Source organism: Neurospora tetraspora (assembly GCF_033439725.1).
Source record: "Neurospora tetraspora strain CBS 560.94 chromosome Unknown B0H65scaffold_2, whole genome shotgun sequence".
In the NCBI taxonomy this organism is placed as follows: domain Eukaryota; kingdom Fungi; phylum Ascomycota; class Sordariomycetes; order Sordariales; family Sordariaceae; genus Neurospora; species Neurospora tetraspora.
In genome coordinates this window covers 3858920-3881213 of record NW_026944384.1, presented here as the reverse complement: position 1 = coordinate 3881213, position 22294 = coordinate 3858920, and the positions used below count along the sequence as shown (strand labels likewise).

Below are 22294 nucleotides of genomic sequence, written 5' to 3'. Positions count from 1 at the left end.
TGCTTCTTATTGTTATAAGATGGATTAATTTTGAAGGGCGCACCGGGTATACGCGGGTAGTAAATCGAATCGCGGCCTTTTTTCCGATCGCGCTTCGAAAAGGATATCAAAACAGACAATATTAAAACGCCTTTTTCAACCAAACCAAAGTTATTCCTATCTTCCTAGTCAACTACTATAGCGCAAAGGCAAACTATATGCTTTCTAAGTTGTACCAAGTCTGATTCCGAATATGAAGTCATTTTTCTTATATCTCGTCATTTGGAGGAGATGCATCAAAAAGTTCCCAAAACGCCCAACTTTTCGACGTTCATACTGTATCAGAGGTGTGTGTGCCCAAATGGCCAATGCCGCCAAGACCGGATCAGGTGTTTGGCGGTGGGAATAGTTGCAATTGCTACACCTTGGCAGGTAAGCCGTTACATAGTGTTGTCGGAACGATGGGGTTCTGGTGAGGTGGCTACAAGGCAGATCCTCAGGGTTGCGACTAATGAGCTCGATAGGCACATGGGCAGAACTGGGTGAGTCTTTCATATAAAGCCTCGAAAGTGGTGCTTTATGTGGCTTCGTTGTCATCTTCGTTTGGCATCGTCGGCTATTACGGAGGGATCCAAAGAAACTCAATCATGCCGAAGCAAGAAGTTTATCACCTCCATTCCTTCGGGTGGGAGAACGATCCAGAGGAGGAAAAGCTCAAGCTCTCTACCCTCGACTATATCTCGCTCAGCACATACAACAACTATTGCCTCTTCTTCAGGCTTGATGATGCTCTCAAACCCAGAGCTGTTCAAGTCCTCAAAGAAAGGCTCGAGCGGACGTTGAGCCAGGCCAGATACCTGGTTGGCAGAATCGAAAGAGATCCCGAGGGCGGCCATCACATCTTGAGGAAGAGAGACGACACGGTTGAGTTCCACGTACAATGGCTCGACGCCCCTGAGGATGCAGCCAAGTATCCATCCATCGACGACATGGAGCGGACGCACTTCAGTACCGTGACTCTGGGTGACCTCAAGCAATGGAGCGTCTTGCCCATGACTTTCGGAGAGAGCCCCGAGGCACACATTGAGAACCATCCCACCGTGTCCGCCTTCAAGATGAACTTCGTTCGGGGTGGCATGTTGTTCCACATGCACCATCACCATTTCGCCGCCGACGTCATGGCCTGGTACGGCTACGCAAGGCAGATAGCCGAGAACTGCCACGCCATCTTCAACGGAACACCATTCCCATCCTGGGACCCTGCAGCCCTCGATCTCTCACGCCTTTGCAAGCCCCAGCCGTCACCGGAAGCCATGATCACCGTGCCTCCGAGAGTACAGCGCCATCCAGCTCATACCAAGGGCGTGTCACTGCTCTTCCACCTCCCCAAGAGCAAGGCGGCCAAGCTAAAGAACCTCTGCGCGCCCGCGGACGGCTTGGTCCCCTTCATCTCCACCTACGACTGCGTCAACGCCTTCATCTACCGCACCCTAACCCGTCTCCGCGCCCCCGTGTACAACTACCCCTCCGACACCAAGCTCTTCTGGGGCGAAACTATCGACATGCGTCGGCGCCTCCAGAACCCCAAACCCGCCCCCCGCGTCCGCGGCAACGTCATGTTCTGCGCCCTCTCTACCAACTCCGCCGTCGAGCAACCAACCCTCGCACAAGTGGGCTTCCGAATGGTCCCTCTCCAGGCTGGCGACCTACATCCGGCAGATGACGGACAGCGTGACGCCCGAGGCGCTGGACACGGCGCTCGAGATGGTGAACATCGTAAGCAACAAGGCAGATCTGGGCCTGAGCGTGGACGGGACGCCGCCCATGTCCATTATGACGACGGATCATCGCGATTGTCACTTTGGCGATGTGAGCTTTGGGTTTGGCACGCCGTTGGCGTATCGCCTTCTGGCGGATTGGATCATGAATGGGCTGGTTTTGTTTTATCCGCCGAGGGATTTGTCGCCGGAGTCGGATGAGGGGGTTGAGTTTATTGTTTACTATGAGAAGACGTTGGTGAAGGCGCTGATTGAGGATCCGGAGTGGTGCGAGTTTATGGAGTATAGGGGTGTGGAGGCGGAGGATTCTGTGGTGAGGGAGGGTGATGATGAGGAAGACGGTGAGGTTGTTGAGAAGGTTATGGTGGCGGGGGATAAGAAGGGGTGGATGGAGACTGTGACGGTGGAGGAAGTGCCACCTACGCCTATCGCGTAATCTGTCTTTCAAAACATACCTAATCGGATAATGTTTTTCTTCCGTTGAATGACTTTCACGATATGAACCACGAATCGTGCAGCCTGAATTCTCTTTATCCCCCAGTTGTCTGCAGTCCCAGCTCTGTAATAACATTACACGGTCTTTCCTTGTACATCAGTACTCGCCAAACTTGAAGCCAAGGTAGACAGATTCGGAGAGCAAGGCTCTCAAGTTATCTACCCCTCGCTCCCCAGAACCGAGGGAGATCCCGCTATCCAGCGGCACAGAAGACCGAAGAGACCGTTCAGGTTGCCAGCGCCGCCACACACGTGCGTCTTACCGTCATGTTCCTTCTGTCGGGGACTTTGTTTCAGGCGGGTTTTGAGACATATTTCCCTTTTGGGATAACAGTCTCAAAGTGGTCTTAACAGCGACGTCCCGCTTCCCCCGGGATTGTCAAAAGAACCAACGGCATACGCAAGTGTCCTTGGGTTGTAGCACCTCCATCAGGAAAATGATCTCGGATTGAAACCTAGCATTGGAATCTCGGATTGAAATCTCGGATTAGCCTTCTTGCCATTGGATTGGTCACCGATATCTTTCAAGTTGACAATTGGAACAAAGAGGTTGTCGACGAACTATCTCAATCGAGTCATATAAAATCATCCAGAGCCAGATGATCCAGTGGTTCACAACTCATCCTTCCATCTGTCTTTCACCATCGTCATCATCCTACTCAAATCGAATCATACCACCTATTCCAACCAACAGCCAAAAGAAACAAAAGTGCACACCTCATTCAGCATCACCTACTCACTCAACAAACAGCCAACCACCTCAACGTCTACGCCCACCACGATCCAGAACCGCCCAAAAAAAACTTCACCTTCAACAACTCCCGTACAACCATCCCATCACCACACCAGTAACCATGGCCGCCACCCCAGCAGAATCCAGAATCCAATCCCTAAAACTCCGCTACTGCCGCTACGTCGACACCCAGCAATTCCCCCGCCTAACCTCCCTCATCCTCCCCTCTTGCACCTTCAATTTCATCGACTACTTCTCCTCCTCTCCCATCGTCGAACCGTCCGCCTCCGGGCCCGTGACACTCGGGTTTGACTCCCTGGCGTCCTGGACCTCTTACTTCTCCGAGAAATTCAAAGGCCTCCGGACGATGCATTTGATTTCGGGCGCGGGGGAGTTCACGAAGATCAGCGAGGATGAATATGAGGTTATTTTTCCGGCGATTTATCATGCGGCGCCGAAGGAGGGGGAGACGGGGTGGCAGGGGGCTGGCGGGGGACATTATTATGAGAGGTGGGTGAGGAAGGGGAAGGAGGGAGGGGAGGGGGAACAAGGGGAGGATTGGTATATGAAGAGTTTGAGGTTTGAGAGGTTGTATTGGAAGTATGTGGAGTGAGTGTGAGTGAGGGAGGCAGATGGGAAGGTTTTGCGAAGTGGTTGAAATGGGTCTGGCGCTGGTGGATGGAGATTGAGGGAACAGAGGGGGAACAAGAAGGAAAGACGCCGTCATTATGTCTCTATGGCCTGAATTGAAGGGATCATCAGGAAAAGGGAAGGACGAGGAGAATAACATCGGATGTATATGGCACTTTGGACTGTGGTGTTGATTGGATCTTGCTCATGGCGTCGTTGAAAGCCGCAAGTGTTTCTCTGCTGAGAGTTGACTGATTTGTTGAAGAAAATGTCAAACTATGAAACGTGAAGTTACGATGCATTTGCTTAACTCAGTGACTGGAACTCCGTCTGATACCTTCAATTCAATATCTTTGTTTATGCTTTAGGCACCCACTCAGCCGCTGGACATTCAGGGGTATATCTCGAGACAAATGCCGAGGGGCATCAACTTCCCATGCTTCAATTTCAAGTATGATATAACACAGATTACTCTGACGGCTCAGAAAAGGGGTGCGGGTATCCCTCCACCCGGCGGCTCGGCCCATCAATCTCAATCTCAGGGGCTCTACCCGAAAGCTGTCCGGCACTCAAACTTACATCCCTTTCCTTTCCACCATCAACTGTGCCGAAGCGGCGGTGATAGTGACAAGAGAAAAAGCTGAGCGGCAACGAACCGAAGGGGGCACCAGAAGCTCTTCACATTGCTCATGTCATACTCGAGACCATTGCCTCCTGTCATACCGGCGGCACGGTTGTATAACACAAAGTACTACAGCCTGCATAGAACGCCGAAGAAGCACCAGATTGCCCGGACAACAAAAGAGTGTCCAGCCCGACTGGGTGGATGGCCGGCAGACGACTTGTATGCGTGGACATATTGAGGAACATTGGGTATCACACTAGTGAACCAAGCATAGTCAAGCTTTTTGGCCAAGGTCCCGGATGTTCCGTAGGCCAGGTCTGAACGTGCTGATATCAGCAATGATGTCGGCGGTTGCAGTGATGGATTATGAGAGATTGGAACCGTGCAGCAGTACATTTGCTGCCAAGTAGTGAGCGACAAGCTGGCTTGAACCTAAGGGTTACGTTCGCTGGAGAGGCGCACTTTTAACGACATCTCCCTTTCCATACTCGGCGAGTGTCCAGGACGAGCATACATGAGGCCACGCCTCTTGCGCTCTCCTTCACGTCCACCTTCACCTATGCTTACCCCCTATTTCCTAATCTCTCGGTCTCGTGGTAAGAGATCGACCAAGGAACCGACTCGGGAGTCTAGTAAGCAACAGGCAGCGAGGTTGATACGTGGTAGTGTAGGACCGATGGCAGTATAACAAGGCCTTCAGCCGTTCGGGCCCCAGTGCCATATCACGGTGGTGTTCACTAACCATTAGTGCGCAGTACAGCGGCAATACCAAATTGCTGGGTCCATCTGTGGTGCCGTGTACTGTGTGCGCGCCGAGGCCGTGCGATGGCAGTCACTCGCTGACGGGCTGGACGATGGGACGAGACGAGAACCGCAAAGGGTGTGGCGAAAAAGGGGTAGGTGGTATATGTGATAATATGTCGTGCTTGAAGTCTTCGCCATAGTGACCTTGATTGGGTCCGGCCATGTGTTGAAGAACTCTCCGGACCATGGATAGAACACGGAATGATAATGGCTTTGACCGGGTAATATCCATGGAGCCTGTGAAGGTTGTTGTTGACTGCTAAGGAAAGGGGAAGATAATAGCACGTCGATAACAGGACAATAGTGCGGCATTGTCACATCAACTATGCGATACTCACGCTGCATCTCTTCGTCACGCACTCTGTTCGCTCATGTACTGTGTAAGTTGTAAGCGACATCAAATTCCAACAAGTGACGAGAATGGTAAAGTTCCAGCCGGCGGCTAAGGCCTGGTCGTTCCAAGTCCATAGTGGAGCTTATGATGACTTGGTTCATTTCTTTTCTTCGCTTTCGAGGAAAATGGCAAACATCGAGAGATGAAGACAAAGTTGAAAAGGAAATCATCTTCGGCATATCAGATACATACCTTAGCCAGCTCAGCCAGGTACGTACAGTGCCTCGGCTCCGGTCTCTTCCACTCGATGGTGGGTGGGGGTTGGCGGCGTTGGTTGTGTGGGATGAGATGTGAGACACTGTCGTGAATGTGCGCATCTCATCAATGTCGCGCAGCACACAGAGAGCCATCCAACGGTTGGGGTCGCTGAAATGATGACCACCTGTGTGTGACCAACGTTTCCAAGTTCCAGTGGAAGCGAGAACATGTGGTGCAATGCGAGGGAGTCGGCTGAAGACTTGGTTGGCCCAAGGCGAACAACCATCGAGGCCGCTTGCTCAAGTTGTCCTCTCTGCCCTCTCTCGCCCTCTTCTCGCAGCCACAGCCTCTCTGAGAATATCACGACGAACATCTTATGGCCATCCAACTGAAGGCCAGCCAGGAGGTGGCCTGTTTGGTCGGGCCACTTCCATTCCCACTTGTCTCCGGCTCTTGATGATCGGTAGGGCGAGAGATATCGGGAAGGAAACTGGCGATCGAGTCTTTGCCGGATCGGGAGGGGCCGTTGATGAAGAAGGAAAAGGGCATTGATGAGGAGATGATGATGTGATGTGACTGGCCGAGTTTGTCGCTGTTGCCGGACGGGACGACCCCGACAAGTGGAGCAAAAGAGGGAAGCCAGGAACCGAGCGTGAAAATGCTTGAAATGTTCACGGTGCTCAGCGATGTGCTCACTGCTCAGGCCGCCGGGGGCCCTTGCAGGCAAACCACCGCCGACGTCGCATCTCGCTCTTCTGATTGGCCAATGACGTTCCTGCGCAATGCATGGGCGGTGATGGGGCCAGAGGGTTTAGTGGTGATCGTGCCTCTTAGCTACAGCTTCCCGGCCTTGGCAAGCCCGCAAGAGTCCTCAGCCAACTTCCCAAGCCTCCATCCACAGCGCAGAACAGTCGTCCATTTCACCCCCATTTCACAAGTCAAAAGGATGGTCTCTTGTCGTCACGGGACGGGGGCTTTGGGGGACATTTCGGCAGTCGTCCCGATGCCTCCGGTGAAGTGACCTTTTCTCACCCCCATGATGGCCCATGGTTCATGGTGCCCGTGTAGTCGGCAATTTGGACCCCAATCACACCTCACTCCAGCTCTCGTCGAGTGAGCTTGTCTGTTCTGCACAGTGCGTCTTCTCCTGTATCTGCCCCTCCACTCCCTCGCCAAAAGTGACCCTGTTCTGTCAATCTTCTCCCCAACCCGTTCGGTCCCGTTCATCGTGTCCGCCACCCCCAGGCCTTCAGGGGAACGGGAACGGGGACCGTTGCTCGCTGTCGAGGTCAAAGTCTGGCAAGATCTTCTATATGCCCTGGGCTTGGACCCCAACTCAACCAATGACTTTTGTCCGAGGTGCTCGAGTCCAGACTGTCTCAATCTCACTGTGCCCTCTGCGCCTTCAAACTCTCATATCACAACTAACGAATGCCTGCCTCCGACGACCTTCCCGTCTTTTCAACATCCTTCCCGTCTTGATCACGGCTATCTGGGTCCCCTGTCAGAAACCAACAGCCGCAATTCTGTCAGCTAAAGAGTGGATAAGTACCTGCTGTAAAGTCTCCGGTTAGCATCGTCACTTCTCGCGCCAACAAGTTTCTGTTATATACCTTGTTTTCTTTGATAACTGGCGCGCAGCCCTATCCCACCCCGCGCTTTATCCCCTGCCTCCTGCTTTGCTCGCTCGTGACACGAAGCAGGCCGGTCGACTCTCTTCTACGCACCAACTGCGGATGATAGCATACCAGCCATGTCGTACAGAGAAACCCTGTGGCGATAATTCAGCACTTTCCGTTACCCGCACCGAATCTCAGCACACAGCATATTCTCATACGTCCGGGCGATAGAGTGGGAAGGACGGAAGATAGGAAGCGTGGCGCGGAAAAACGATACCACTGGACCGGATATCGGACAAGCAACGTCAAGCAGGCCCGCTCTCGCGGCCGACCACCAGTTTTTTTGCGACACGGGGACGTACGGAAGATATAGGGACGAAAACCGAAAAGAAGACCTCAAAAAAGATCACAGGTCAAAATGGTGGGCGGCAATGTCCGTCCGTCACTCTTCATTGTCACGGCTGCCGCGGCATTGGCACCATTGACGACGGCCATTTTCACAACTGCTGGATCACCATGCGCCCAATATTGCGGCAACACTCTAGGAGCAACGGCCGGGGATGAAACGGTGTGCACACAGAACGAATATGACATGACCAACACAGGAGCTGTGTACAAGGCGTGTATGCAATGCCAGATGACGAGTGAATACAGTCAAGGGAACAACACAGACGTCCAGTCATTTTTGTGTGAGTTGCTGCTTCAGCCAAAGAGGCACTCAATCCAACGCTAACATTCGACCTTCTCTCAGATAACCTCCGATATAATCTTGCTTATTGTCTCTGGGATCAACCGGCAGACAACCCTCATCCGGAGGCTGGAAACAACCCTTGCATCACCAGGTAAGCCAGCTCTTGTTCAACAGGCGAGTATCTATCAACTGACAAAACTTCCCATTCACAGCAAGGCATGCGAGCCTCTCAAGGCCTCGGTCTTATGGCAAAACATGACCACAAGTACCGGCGCGTTCAGCTACTGTGACAAATGGGATGACCAGGCTGTTACTCAGTGTAATCATTGTCTGGCAAATTACGACGTGGGAGGGAATTATCTGGTGAACTACGTCACTCTGTTGAACGCGTCCTGCACCCAGAGGCCCGAGGTAGGCTCAACCATATCCTTCCGCGGCGACCCCTTTGCCAACGAGTACAACAACGTCACCATCACCGACCCAGAGCCAAAGGGCCTTCCCCTGCCAGACTATGGCCCGGTATCTTTGGGCGCGCGTGTCGGCATAGCCTTCGGTGGCCTTGCTCTCATCCTGGCCATTTTGGGCTTTGGCATTGTTTGCAACGGAAAACGACGAAGACGCCGCTTCTTGCGCGAACTCGAACGTCGCAACGCCGGGCAGGGTTGGCCTCATCCCAAGACGAGGCATGCCGGGCACGGTGGCAGCGGCGGGGAAATGTTTGAGACGCCTGTCAGCCAGAGACCGCTCAGGGGCTGGGACGAGAGTCCGATCAGCGCACATACGGACGGACCGGCCCTGCCTCGGTATTTCAGCCCGTACTCAAGCCAGTACAACAGTCCCGTCAGCGCAACAGACGGAATTCCAGCTTCGGGTGTGCAGTGGCCGGGCACGCATCAACGGTTGGGCCAGATCGAGGAACGATTATCGCCCGCTGGCTCTTCGGTAGCAAACGGTGCCTCTCCGCCGCCGCCGCCCTTTTCTCAGTGGCCCAGCCCCGTCACGCAGCAGAGCATGATGGCGCACTTGCAAAGTCAACATGAGCAGCAGCAACATGAGCAGCAGCAACATGAGCAGCGGCAACGGGAGATTGCAATTGGCATTGCGCTGGGTGGTGAAGACGCCAGTTTGCGATCCAAGCCGTCGAACTCCAACCTAGGATACGAGAGTAGCGGGAAGGGCAAGGGACGAGATGAGATGTACGAGATGCACGAGGTGGAGAGTCCGTACAATAACAACAATACCGGCAACGCTGGTGGCGATGGCACAGGAGGGTACTACCAAATGCCGGCTCAGCCTCAGGCACCGGTCCTGCATCACCCGGGCTACGGAAGAGCTCATGGATCCAGGCCGGGCTCGAACGGGTCAGCAGGAAGTGCTCAAAGGGCGGAAACCGGTCTGGGAGTCATGCAACAGCAATCCTTCCAGCAACACCTGCAACAGAAGCAGCAGGAGAATGGGTGGACGGAGGTGGGGGTAACTAGGGGACATGCGTCATAACGCTCACCATCACCGCCCAAACGGACCATGTTCAGTTCTTTTGTTGGCGAGGTCTACGGTTAAGACAAGTACAAATACCCTGGGGTTCGGATGGAGTTCGGATGGGAAGAAACCTATGATTGGGATACGGGTATCCTAATCACGTACCGACGTCACAGATGCCTTTCATAGGCTGATTTGAAGACCCTAGAGACACAAGTGGAAGCCAGGATTGCTTCACCGTTGTAGTCGATCTGAGTGTCTAGACACATTAATGGAAGTCAAAAGACCAAATTTGTCGAGTGCTGCCTGGACAGCCGTTTGAATTCCACGTGGGCACAAAAACTTGAAGTCATGTGAACGTTGAGGCGAATTGTCTAGATTGTCGTAAGCGTATCATTTGCCTGAAATATCTTCCGATGATGACATTCATCCCATGTATCAGAACAGTTCGCGATAGAAGGAGCAAACAAAGTCTGTGGACGGCATTGGCACTCCCAATTGAGGGTTTCAGGGACCAATTGTTGCCAATTGGCCGCGCACAGGGCACCTGTGAGATGGTTTGTCGTCAACCCCGCTGGGCAGGCACGGCAGGCCCCATTGAAACCCCACACTGAACGGGTTAGCGCGGCGAGGCTGCAGTTGTGGCACCGGACGAAGACCCCACATTGGCCCAAAATGCAAAAGGCTGAGGAAAAAATTCAGAGCTTGGATCAACGCAAAAGCTCCGCCGCCTTTTTTTTTCGGCAAAAAGTGGAAAAAAGTGATCGCAAGGTCAAACGGTCTTGATCTTGAATCCTCGACGTGCCCACTCCGAGCCGTGCTTTGCCTACCGACTCTTCCTCTCGACTTTCTTAATTTCCTTCGTGAAACCAAACAACCCGCGACCGAAGCCATTTCTTCTACCGGTTCGCGGACGTTGATTACACGAAAAGATCATCATCATCGATTCCCAATTATCACCAACAACAAAGTCAGAGTATTCAATCGCAAAACAACAGTCAAAATGGGTGCCGAGACAGAACACGTTATTAAGCCCCAGGCCACCGAGCCCGCGGTCGACACCAGCGAGTGGCCTCTTCTCTTGAAGAACTACAGCAACCTCCTCGTCCGTACCGGCCACTTCACCCCCATCCCCGCCGGTTCTTCTCCCTCCAAGCGCGACATCAAGTCCTATGTCTCCTCTGGTGTCATCAACCTGGTAAGCCTTGCCATTTGCGAAATTGATCCTTCAATATCATTCTTTCGCAATCTGAGCGCATGCTAACTCCTACCAGGACAAGCCTTCCAACCCCTCCTCCCACGAAGTTGTCGCCTGGATCAAGCGCATGCTCCGGTATGTATTCAACACGCAAGAAGAGACGAATCTCACTGCTGGTATCGGGCTTATGCTGATTGCAATTCTTCCATAGTGTTGAGAAGACTGGTCACTCCGGTACTCTCGATCCCAAGGTCACCGGCTGCTTGATTGTCTGCGTCGACCGTGCCACCAGACTCGTCAAGGCCCAGCAGGGTGCTGGTAAGGAGTACGTTTGCGTTATCCGCTTCCACGACAGCGTCCCCGGCGGCGAGGCTGCTTTCGCCTCGGCCCTCGAGACCCTCACCGGTGCCCTCTTCCAGAGACCTCCTTTGATCTCTGCCGTCAAGCGCCAGCTTCGTATCCGCTCCATTTACGAGTCCAAGCTCATCGAGTTCGACAATGACCGTCACCTCGGTGTTTTCTGGGTTTCTTGCGAGGCCGGTACCTATATCAGAACCCTCTGCGTCCATCTTGGTCTCCTCCTCGGTGTCGGCGCCCACATGCAGGAGCTCCGCCGTGTCCGCTCCGGTATCATGTCCGAGGACAACGGTTCCATGGTCACCCTCCACGATGTCCTCGACGCTCAGTGGCAGTTCGACAACGGTGGCGACGAGACCGCTCTCCGCTCGGTTATCCAGCCCCTTGAGACTCTCCTTACCACCTACAAGAGAATCGTTGTCAAGGACTCTGCTGTCAACGCTGTCTGCTATGGTGCCAAGCTCATGTTGCCTGGTCTCCTTCGCTTCGAGAAAGGCATTGAGACTCACGAGGAGGTTGTCCTCATGACCACCAAGGGTGAGGCTATTGCGATCGGTATCGCCCAGATGAACGGTGTTGAGTAAGTCATGTTCCGCTTCTGACCAAAATTGTTTTCTGTGATGCTGACCATTCTCTCCTACAGGATGCTTTCTTGCGACCACGGTGTCGTTGCCAAGGTCAAGCGCTGCATCATGGAGCGTGACCTCTACCCTCGCCGCTGGGGTCTTGGCCCTGTTGCTCTCGAGAAGAAGAAGCTCAAGAGCGACGGCAAGCTCGACAAGTTCGGCCGCCCCAACGCCGAGACTCCCGCTAAGTGGACTGAGGGCTACAAGGACTTCAGCGCCGCCGCTGAGTCCGAGGCCGCTGCCGCTGCCGCCCCTGCTGCTGAGGCCGCCAAGGTTGAGATTGCTGAGAGGCCCAAGCCTGAGGAGAAGGCTGAGAAGAGCGAGGAGGCCGAGGAGGCCGGCGACAGCAAGAAGCGCAAGAAGCACGACGGCGAGACCGCCGAGGAGAAGGCCGAGCGCAAGAAGCAAAAGAAGGAGAAGAAGGAAAAGAAGGATAAGAAGGAGAAGAAGTCCAAGAAGGGCGGTGACGAGAGCGACTAAAAGATGGATAAACTTTTGTCCACTCTTGTGTTCGGGTTTGTCTAAAGTCCGTTACCCTTCTTTCTTTTTCTCTGCTATTCTTCATTGGAGGCGTTATTCATGCGCATTTGTTCATTGTCGCAACACATCGGGCTCCGGGAAAAATCAGGCGTTGGGGTAATATTCTTTGTTGCAATGTCGGTTTATGGAATTATCTTCTAGGCTTTATGATGGCGTGTCACTCGAAGCGCTCGAAGATAAATGTAGATATAGATTCACGCGTATTTGAAGCCGCACTACTGTATCGTGGTATGCCTACATTTTGATGAGCCGGGAGAGCAGCGGACAATGGTGTTTCAAGAGGTTGTGTGCGTCTTTGAAAGGAACGATCAGCTGCACAAGCGTTACGGAGCTGGTTCTTCAGCTCTCAAATCTCACCCTCATTCCAACAATTTTGCTCGCCTACGGTGTCACAATATCAACATCTGTGGCTGTCGTTGCCGTGGCGAAGCCAAAGGTCAGTTGAGCCTCAGCACCCACAGCACCCAAACAAACCTGAGCAACACCAGATCATATAAGAAGAAGGAAATGTTAATAGCATGCATGAAGTCATGTTTCCGTGCCACAATATACCTCGAGACACGTACATAGGTCGGGAAATGGGCCGGCCGTTAGCCACCCCGCGTGGACATAGCCGCCCGGCCATCTAATCTACGCGCCGGGACGTGGGGAGATCTGGGAGCACGGCAGCTTGGAATGTGCAAAAGGGCAATGTACCCCGGCTACCCTTGACCGTCTTTTATTCTTTCCAATGAAATAACCGCAACTTCATGGCCCTCCTCATCTACTTCCGGATCTCAAGTCTGCCATGAGATACCGCAACACACAAGTGTGGTGTTCAAAAATGCCCTCTTTTCGACTGCCGTCGGGGGCAACATTCCGATACTTTCCATCCATAATACCACCAAACAACGTTGCGTGATGTCATGAAGATAAAGATAGATGGGAAGATGCACGATGAGAGTCGTTCGTTGCTGAAAGGACTTGGAGTGATTAATCGGACCGCTAGAAGCAGCCAGAGCTGACTGCAGACGAACGGCAACGAACACCCACACTCACCCAAAGAACGGAACCGAGAAACATTTTGCATCATTTCCTCTCCGAAATAGCTTGGGAAGAACAAGATGCAAGTAAGACGTGCAAAATAGGGTTGAGTGGGTAACACACGGCACACAGGCACGGCGCTGGGGGAAGCAAGGGAAGTAAAAGTGATGGTAAGCTTCGTCTGACCGTGTTGACGTGAATGATGTTTCTCGGCGGGTAACTTTATTGATCAACATGTGTTCCTGAAACAATGGACGAATCGGAATCGAGATGTCGGCTGCGTCTCGTTAAGCTCCCAGCAAGCCAGTCTACTTTTAGACTAGTATACTGCTTGGCGGAACAGTCAGGTTGCAGTTAAACCGCTTTGGGTAACCTCGAAGCGCCCGTCGTCGTGGTCCACGGCGGTCGTTCTTAACTTTTTCTCTGCGAAGAACCACACTTCTTGACGAGGAGAAAGGGGTGGGAGTGGCTACATACTAGTACAAGCGCTGATGGCCGCAGAGAAGGCCGCTCTTTCCAGATTCCTGGGACTCTCTTCTCATCCTCGTCCGACGAGACTTATGAGTTCGACGATGGACATGTGGTCAACATGCCATTGATCTTCGTAACTGACCATCATGATAGCGGCATCGAGGTTCAACGACCACTCAAGCGGTCTTGTCAACATCGCCGCATCGGATTCAGCATCTGACAATCCACAATCTCTCGCTTTTCGAAGCGTATACAAAATTCTTTGCCCGTGACCAGAAGGAAAAACACAACAGAAGCCCATCTGGATCAGTAATCCACATGTATCCCCGGGGCTAGATTCGCTCAACGCTACAACTGCCGTGCTTGCCATACATCGGAACTCGGACAGCATCATGATTGGTGCGCTGACGAAAGACACAAGACCCTAGAGGGGATCGTCCGCGGCAACAGTTCAGGCACACAAGAGTCTTCAAGGCCATCACGCACACCTCCAAACCTATTCCACGCTGAGTCCCCGGATCCGCCATGCAGGTTTCCTGCTCGTCACAGCCGCTCACTACCCACTCAACCACCTTTAAACAACCTTGAGTATAGTGATCTAGTGGTGCCCACCTCGATAGTGCCATCCACTTCGGGGAATCTTCACAAGATGGGCGGCACAGGATCGCTTCTCTCTCTCTTACATGTGGTAGAGGCTAGAGACAGAGGCTCATTCATATTAACTTGTGCCCCGGCTTTTCTTGCTCCTTCGCCGTTGATGTGCTTTTGTCTATCATAATATTCTTTGCTTTCTCAACCAGTCGTTCACTAACTTTCCGACTTCCCGGCCTGGTGCCCTTTGATATCATATACTTTTAATCAACCCAATAGATTATCGTCAGTCAACCCTTCTACGACTCTCATACCAACATCTCGTATCCATCACCGAATTATTCAACCAACTCCTCGTCTGAACACCCTGAAACAATTTACAAGATGAAGGCCACTAGCCGAGCAACGAGGAGCAAAACAGCAACTGCTCTCCTTTCCTTTCTTCTTGTACCTCAACTCGCCAGCGCACTACAAGTTACACCAAATTCTCCGTGCGCCTCAGTATGCCTGGACTCGCCGGACCTCGATCGATCAGATCCCAACTCCTTCAACACGAAAAACAAGGATATCATTTGCAAGGATGGGACAGTCGACAGCCCGGCGGGAAGTAAATGGAAAGACTGCATGACTTGTTTACAAACAAGTCCATTCTCGCAGGACTCTGAGACTGATCAGATGTGGTTTCTTTGTGAGTTCACTACTTAGATCCTGGTATAAGTTTGTGTTGTGTGTTAGCAGCAACTTACTAATGACACTTTACATAGACAACCTGAGATACACCTTATCATATTGTCTCTTTGGTTATCCCAACGCTACAGATGTCGAGACAACACCATGCAGCACATCCATGGCCTGTGGTCCTCTACAACAGAGTGTAGAGCATGGTATTCCTGACCCCAAAGATACCACGGCATCTTCATACTGCTCGGCAGACGACGGATATGCATCGGATCCTGCCATCTATGGGCATTGTACCTCATGCTTGGTAGCTGGAGGGGATTCCAACTACCTGGCCAATTGTAAGAAACAAAGGAATACCAAGCTGGGAGGGTTGACATATACTAACCAACGACTTTCTGTCTCTTAGACTTCACCGCCCTAGAAGCCGGCTGTCAATACAAGCCCGAAGCAGGAAGCGTCATCGGCCTAAACGACACCATCTTCTCCACCTCTCCCGTCGGCATCGTCGACCCCTCGAGTGTCCTCAAGTCCGAAGAGGGTCCTGCGATCTCCACCACTATCATCGCCGTCATCGTCTGTATCGCCGTGCTCGTGATCCTCATCATCTCCGCCGTCATCTTCATCTGCCACCGCAAGCGCAAGAACCGAGCAGCGCGCGCCAGCGCCCAGCTCGATTACGCCGAGAAGCGCGTCCGGTCCCGACACCAGCGGCAGTCTTCGCTCTCCTTCCAGTGCCAGACGCATGTGCTTTCGCCGCGCTTTTGGCCTGCTGCCTGTGAGGGGGGCGTGTCTCAACCTGGTGAGGGTGGAGGAGACGAGACGATGATGACGGATCCCACCAACGGCAATGTCGATACCACAAGGCCCCTCTCTCACCAGTCCGAACACTCATCCCCCGGCACACCGGCTAGAGGACTTGCAACCCGCCGCGTCACCAGCTGGAAGCAACACAATTCTTTAATCTCGACGGTAGCTGAGGACCAAGCATGGGAGCACCACCAACAACAACCCCAACAACAACCCCAACAACAACCCCAACAACAACCCCAACAACAACCCCCCTCAGGCTCCGATAGTAGAAGCGCCACCAACCCCCTCGGCCTGCACACCCTAACAACCACCAACATCCCACGCTCGCCCACCCGCGCTTACTACGGCGCCGGCACTCCTGCCACTCCCGCGACTTCCAACACATACTACAGCCCCTCTCCAATGTCCGCCGACTCCGTCCGGAGCACCGCCGCCTTGTTGCCTTCCATTCAGCCTTATACCCCATCTGATCATCAGCATCAGAATCAGCAAACTCCGCAACTCCACAGCGCCAGCACCTTCGGTCCCGGTCCCGGCCAGCAAAGTCCATGGTCAGCAACGACAGCTAGTCCGTTGTTGAGGAATTATGGGTGGCCTTTGCCTGTGCCCCAGCCCCAGCCCCAGACCCAACCGGGAAACGAGCAGCAGCGACGGTTTAACGGGGCAATTATTAGCGTGACGACGCACGGCATTCCGCCGCCGTCGCCGAGGAGTCCTAGGTTTGGTGGTGGAAATGTGAGGAAGCCGGCGGCGGGAAGTCCGGTTGAGAGTGTGGCGATTCGAACGACGTTTGATGCGCCACCGAAGAGTCCTAGGAAGTGAGGAGGGGCTGAGTTGTAGATGACTAGATGTATGTGTATAGTTAGGAATGATAAAGGATACCCGACCGAGATGATGATAATGAACTGGCTTCTTCATATGCTCGCTAGAAAGTTGCTCTGTGTTTAGAGATGAAAGTATACCTTGAAGAGTTGCCTGCTTGTACGAGTCAAGAAGAGTGAAAAAAAAAAAAAAAAAAAAAAGAATGAGGACGGGTTTGGGTATCATCACTCTTGGTCATGCTATGTATGGTTTTGGTTTGGTAGGTCTCTTGAAGCAGCTAAAAAGCAGAAGCAAGTGTAATCCGTGCGCCGAATGCATGCAAAAGCTCCCATCTCCCCTCCCTATCTATGTTTAATGCGTTACAATCTACGCCTGGCTTCGGCTTCTGTTCAGCAACCTTATGATGTGATCTCATATTTGAGTTCAATCCTGTCTCGCTCGTCTCCCTTCATCAATGATTCTCCAATTCCTCATCCCCACTCAATGCAAGTAATACCTCTAAGACTTCCCACCGCCCACCTCCTCCCTCCACATCCCCTTATCGCTATCCAGCTTATCCATCGTCTCCCTCAACTCCCTCAGCATCCTCTGCGTCTCCTCCACCGCCGCGTTTGTCTCCTCTCTCGTTGACAAAGCAGCGGTACTGCCTCTGCTGACCGCCGAAGCAGCATAGTATGCCTTCTTAGCCAAGGGTGGAGAATTATCTGGTCGTCCTTGTCCTTGTCCTTGGGCAGCAGGAGAACCTTCAGCCGCCGCCGCCGCCGCCGCCTCATCGTTCGCCAAGTCTCGCTTCCTCTTTCTGTCGAGAATGGCGCTCCAGCTGGCTTCTCTTCTAGAGAATGGCCGAGCTGTCGCTGAAGCGGCAGAAGGCGTGGGTGACGGACGAACGGCGGGAGATCCCGTGCCACTGACTGCTGGCGATCCGTATCCCATTCTTGCCTTGAGTTTGGCAAGTCTGCTGGAGGTGCTGTAGTCGGCGGGCGGTTGCTTGGGTGTTTGCTGGAGGTGTTGCTGGAGGGGAGTGGAACCGGTGAGCCTTGCAACTCTCAAGCGCCAACTGGTCATGGAGGCGGAGTCATCCACTTCAACATCGTCTCCGTTGTCGTTGTAGGTACTGCCCATGCCCATGGACTCGTCGTCATCCGACAGGATAGCGTGTTCGGTCGATGGCCGAATGGCGGGTGAGTAAGAGTGGTTGCGGGTTGGAGGACTGGGTGGCTTGAGCTTGCCTTCTTTGATGGCGGTGGCAATCGCTTCCGGGAGCCACTGTCCGTCTGGCATCGGTACCAGTCCGCGAGCTCTGAGATCCCAGTGGCTAGTCTTGAACCCATTAGGTTTCGGACTGTTGGCGCTGGTACCTTGTCTCAGGCTGATGTTGGGCAGGCTCGTGTTTGCCAAGCTCATTCCCAGCATTGATCTCCGTGGCTGCTTGGGACCTCTCCCCTCAGTAGCTGGGGAAGGTTCGATGGAGCGCTTTCGCGGAGTGGAGAAATTGCTCGCTCGCTTGATCATGCTGTTCTCACCATTGACGCCAATTCCATTGAGTGAATGGCGGAACTTGGTGATCATGGAAGACTGAACCGAGCTGCCGCCGACGGATGAGAAGCTTCCCCTAGGGCCTCCCAGACCGAACTTTTCGCGCAGCGCCCGCGTCTTGCCACCTTCTTTGCTGGCGGTACTTTCCGGTGAACCTGCCAGTGAGCCTCTGAGGCTCCCAGCATCCCGGCGTCTGGAGGCCGTTGATGGCGCCCGTTCAAGCTCGAAACCTGACTCTGAACCATATCCAAACGTCTTCCCTGGTTGTGGGGAGCCCCAGTCACCATTGGTCGCAGCTTCCTTGATGGCTCGGCGGACGGCTGCGCGCTCGTCACGCGCCCCAGAGAAGATACCGCTGGCAAGAAGTTCTTCCTCTACTTGCTGCTGGCTCCGCCCAACCCTGGAAGCATTCAGCGCCAATTGCTTGAGTCGGGAACCGTCGGCCTGAATCCTCCTCTTCGCTTCTATCCTTTCTTGGTTGCGTGACATCTCCTCATCTTCTTTCTTCTTCTTTCGCGCACGCTGCTCCTGTTCTCTGTATAGTCGCATCTTCTCCTTTCCTTCACGAAGAATTCGTCTCTGTGCCAACTTCCTGGCAGCTTCCCGCCACCGGTAAAAGTATTTGAGCTGTAGCCGGTCTCTCATATGTGCACGTGCTTCTCTCCACGACTGTTCGTCTTCCTCTCTGCGCCTGCGCTCAGCTTCCTCTTTCAAGTGCTGATTGAAGGCGCCCTCTACCAATTCTTGAAGGTAGTGGGCTGTAAACTCTTCCAGCACGCCGCCGTCACCCATGACAATCCACTTCGCAAAATCACCCATCAAGTCCCTCGGAGGAGCAGGTTGCGAGGGAGAAACTGTGGATTGCGAGGGCTGCGAAGGCGGTGCCGTAGGAAACAAAGACGAAGCAGAACCATCATTGGATGTGCCCTTGATTCCAAAAGGTGGGTTGGAAGCGGCCTGCGGAGCAAAGACTGTTGATGGCTGTGTTGCGGGTGGAGTGGGCGCCGTGCTTTCGACTGGCTTGGGAGGGACGGAGAAGACTGAGGGTGTTGTAGGTATCACCGAAGGCGTCCCTGGCAGTTGGGTTTGCGTAGGCACCGCCGGGGTACTGGCCTGTTGTTGTTGTTGTTCTGTTCCTGCGGTTGCAGTGAAGCTAAGTAGAGGTTTAGGGCTAGGTGCTGTTGGAGCAAACGTAAATCCTGAAGGCGTTTGCTGTGTGGTCTCTGAGGATTTGGCTGGAGCAGTGCTCGTATTCTGGTTTGAAAGAGACGCGAACGGGTTGGCCGGCGCACTGCCCGAACTGAAAACGGAAGTGGCCGGAGCAGGCGAGTTCGATGTGATCGGCTTCGAAGTATCTGCTGCTGGAGCAGTGGGCACCGAGGAGCTTAGAGATGGGTTTGCCGCTTGAGGCTGTAAAAAGTTGAATGTCGGTTGCGGGGTTTGAGAGGCCTGTCCGAAGACACTTGTAGGCTTTGGAGCCGGAGCCGGACTTGAAGTTTGAGTCGCTGGTGGCACGGCTGATGGTTGACCGAACATGGCGAATGGACTGGCGGCCTGTTGTGGTTGTTGAGCTGGCGAAGGGCGAGAAAAGGGACTCGAAGTCGTTACACCAGTTGCTTGAGGCGAGTTAGTGGTTGTATTTCCTGTAGGGGGGTGATTGAGCGCACCGAAATCTTTTATCGCTGTTTGGAACATTGGTGTGCTCTCAGGCGCCTTGGTAGTTGGCGGTGCAGCTCCAAACATAGACGTGAATGGTGATGATGAAACGACATCTTGAGGTTTGTTGGCTTGTGAGATAGTGAAAGCAGGCAAAGCTTGCTGAGAGTTAACAAAGAGACCGCCGCCATTAGCATCTGAGTCCCTTTTGGAAGAAGTATTTTCGGCAACATCTTCGTAAATCGTGTTGTAAATGACATAGGGTAGCGATTGTCCAGCTCGTTTCCGTTCGACCAACTGCCCAGAGTAGGACTGGGGAACTCTAGGCGATGGGACATGCTTCCTCCTGTTATTCAGGAGAAGGTATGGCTCGGATACTGCTGGCTTTCCCGGGGGCACCCAGGTGGTAAACTCGAAATTGTGCTCCTCGGCGAAGGCAACAGCCTCCTCATCAGTGTCGAACCTCAACATTTTATTGAGATCGGACGCAGTGATTGTCCTAGGAGCATCGCGTTGGCGCGCATAAGCCTTGACCAGATTCTTGAGAATGCACTGGCGGACAAAGGTAAAGTGAACCTCTGCAACACAGGCCATGGTGTATGACACTCGCGGGTCTTCGACGATGGCGAAGAAGTTGGTGAAGGCGGTGTCGGACATGGTCGTCATTCGGCGTGGTTTGATAGGTCCCTTTGACTCCCGCAAGTCTTCCATGACCTGGATGAGAGATAGTGCTGTTTGGATCTCTTCGGACTCAAACCAATACTCCTTTCCCCACGTACGAATCCTCTGTGCTATAGAGGGATCGTGTGCGTTGAGAAGTAGGTAATAAGCTCTGAATTCCGCCTCATTCTCGCAAAGGACGTGTTTCTCCTTGCAGACGTCGTATGCCTCCATCAACGAGAGGATGGTCCTGCCCAGTTGCTCAATTTCTTGCTTCTGCTCGAAATCCTCATTTGCAAACCCCTTCCGAGACAACAGATGGAGAGCCGTGGCGTGGAAGCGAGTGATGGTCTCGAAACAGTAGACCATGTCCTTCATCTCTTCTGCCGACTTTTGCGAGTGGAATGTGAAGTCCTTGCGTACTGCTCGTGTGCGATCCCAGAGGTAGTTGTGCATGGATGGTAGGTTGTTCTCAGACTGTAAAAGGTCGTTAAAGAGGTAGTCGGTGGTTCTTCGTAAAGCGTCGATAGAGCGGACATCCATAGGGAGCGGCGCATCTTGACCGGCTGCAGATCGACCAAACTTCTTCACCATCTTCGAAGGTTCTGGCCAAGCCGTGAGACCGCCGGGCTGGGATTCCTTCTCTTCGTTCTTGACATCGAATTCGGCGATACGGGAGATCTGCTCAAACTCTGGGCACATATCCTCACAGATACCCTTAAACGGTAACGCATCCTCAAGCTTCCTCCTCTTTTCCGGGTCATCGATAAGCTCGACCTTCCGTAGGGCATCATAAACGCGGGTACGGTATTTCTTGTAGGACTGCTTGAGGTTCTCAACATCGTCGCGCTTGTTAGGGTTGCCAAGTTCGGTCGTCGGCCACTGGGGTGGCTTCAGGCTGTCTTTCTTTAACTGGTCGTTGATTCTGTTGTGAAAATTATAAGCAAACTCGGACAACTCGCGTGTACGCTCGGTCGGTTCTCGAGTCGGTGCGCCAGAGGTGCTCTTGATGCCGACAGCACGCGTCGCACTCGGCTGGGTCTTCGCAGGGCGCTCATTGTTCTTCCGTTGGCCGCGCTGGAACTTGTTCGCCAGTGTCGCTCCAGCATCACGGCCGCCTGACTGTTGTGGTTGTTGCGGCGTGGCCTTTCCCTTTCCAAACATCTGACTGGCTTGTGAATTTCCGAATCCGTTGCTGGAACCAGACGGCTTTCCGCCGCCAAACCCTTGTGGCCTTTTCATGGCGTTGGCATTCGCCGCCCCAAAGCCGGTTGCTTGTTGTGTTGTGGATTGCGCGCCGAAGAATGGAGACTTGTTTCCGCCCGCAGAATTCGTCTGTCCTACTGGCTTCGCGAAAGGATTCTGAGCAAAAGGGGAGGGACTGGCGCTGGGCGCGGACGATTGCGCCTGGGCAAAAATGGGCTTCCCGAACGGATTCTGATTAGGAGCTGATGAGCTGCCAAAAACCGATGCTGTTTGGGCCGGTTGTGCGGCTTGAATTGGTTTCGCGAAAGGGTTGACAGCCGGAGCTGAAGGCGCCCCGAAGGGATTGTTAGCTGCCGCCATTATGGCTTGCTCGAGCAAGCATTTGCAGAGGTAATTGTCCGGGCCGGTGGACGAGGTATGGAAAGGTCAAGCGACACTGAATATCGTGGTAGTGTTCAACAAGAGGTGTAGACGGCGTGGTAAGCGGTATGGGCTGAGAACGTCGCGGCGCGTTTTGGCTTTTGAGTGTCGGAGACTAGATCGCGGGTGCTATATGGGAGAGATTAATGTGTGTTCTGGGTTTCGAGGGAAAAAGAGTAGTGCGCGGCGGGGTGGCAGTCGAGGGCGGACGGAAGCGATGACGAAGTGAGATGTGGGTGACGGCGGTGATGTCGTTCAAAAGTGGAAGTAAA

The 22294-nt window shown here is 53.4% G+C and overlaps 6 protein-coding genes across 6 annotated transcripts; 5 read left to right on the top strand and 1 right to left on the bottom strand.

Annotated features, from left to right (window-relative positions):
- Positions 1-626: 626 nt before the first annotated feature.
- B0H65DRAFT_506757 (uncharacterized protein) lies at positions 627-2193 on the top strand (the record flags this gene model as incomplete). Its single annotated transcript, XM_062828087.1, has 2 exons — positions 627-1625; positions 1651-2193. 2 exons carry the CDS (start codon positions 627-629, stop codon positions 2191-2193), a joined length of 1542 nt encoding a protein of 513 aa, XP_062684625.1.
- Positions 2194-3106: 913 nt separating this feature from the next.
- Positions 3107-3598, top strand: B0H65DRAFT_419247 (uncharacterized protein; the record flags this gene model as incomplete). Its single annotated transcript, XM_062824198.1, has 1 exon — positions 3107-3598. The coding sequence occupies one exon, from the start codon at positions 3107-3109 to the stop codon at positions 3596-3598; it is 492 nt and encodes a 163-aa protein (XP_062684624.1).
- A 3844-nt stretch (positions 3599-7442) lies between these two features.
- On the top strand, positions 7443-9642 carry B0H65DRAFT_114535 (uncharacterized protein). The gene is made up of 3 exons (XM_062820634.1): positions 7443-7944; positions 8007-8097; positions 8159-9642. Exons 1-3 carry the CDS (start codon positions 7674-7676, stop codon positions 9441-9443), a joined length of 1647 nt encoding a protein of 548 aa, XP_062684623.1. The 5' UTR covers positions 7443-7673; the 3' UTR covers positions 9444-9642.
- A 449-nt stretch (positions 9643-10091) lies between these two features.
- B0H65DRAFT_114537 (pseudouridine synthase) lies at positions 10092-12250 on the top strand. The gene is made up of 4 exons (XM_062820635.1): positions 10092-10623; positions 10700-10758; positions 10835-11560; positions 11624-12250. The coding sequence occupies exons 1-4, from the start codon at positions 10429-10431 to the stop codon at positions 12084-12086; spliced, it is 1443 nt and encodes a 480-aa protein (XP_062684622.1). The 5' UTR covers positions 10092-10428; the 3' UTR covers positions 12087-12250.
- A 2075-nt stretch (positions 12251-14325) lies between these two features.
- Positions 14326-16757, top strand: B0H65DRAFT_114496 (uncharacterized protein). Its single transcript, XM_062820632.1, has 3 exons — positions 14326-14919; positions 14996-15250; positions 15319-16757. Exons 1-3 carry the CDS (start codon positions 14616-14618, stop codon positions 16542-16544), a joined length of 1785 nt encoding a protein of 594 aa, XP_062684621.1. The 5' UTR covers positions 14326-14615; the 3' UTR covers positions 16545-16757.
- Position 16758: 1 nt separating this feature from the next.
- B0H65DRAFT_114497 (SAC3/GANP/Nin1/mts3/eIF-3 p25 family-domain-containing protein) lies at positions 16759-22050 on the bottom strand. Its single transcript, XM_062820633.1, has one exon. The coding sequence runs from the start codon at positions 21960-21962 to the stop codon at positions 17043-17045; it is 4920 nt and encodes a 1639-aa protein (XP_062684620.1). The 5' UTR covers positions 21963-22050; the 3' UTR covers positions 16759-17042.
- Between the last annotated feature and the right edge of the window lie 244 nt (positions 22051-22294).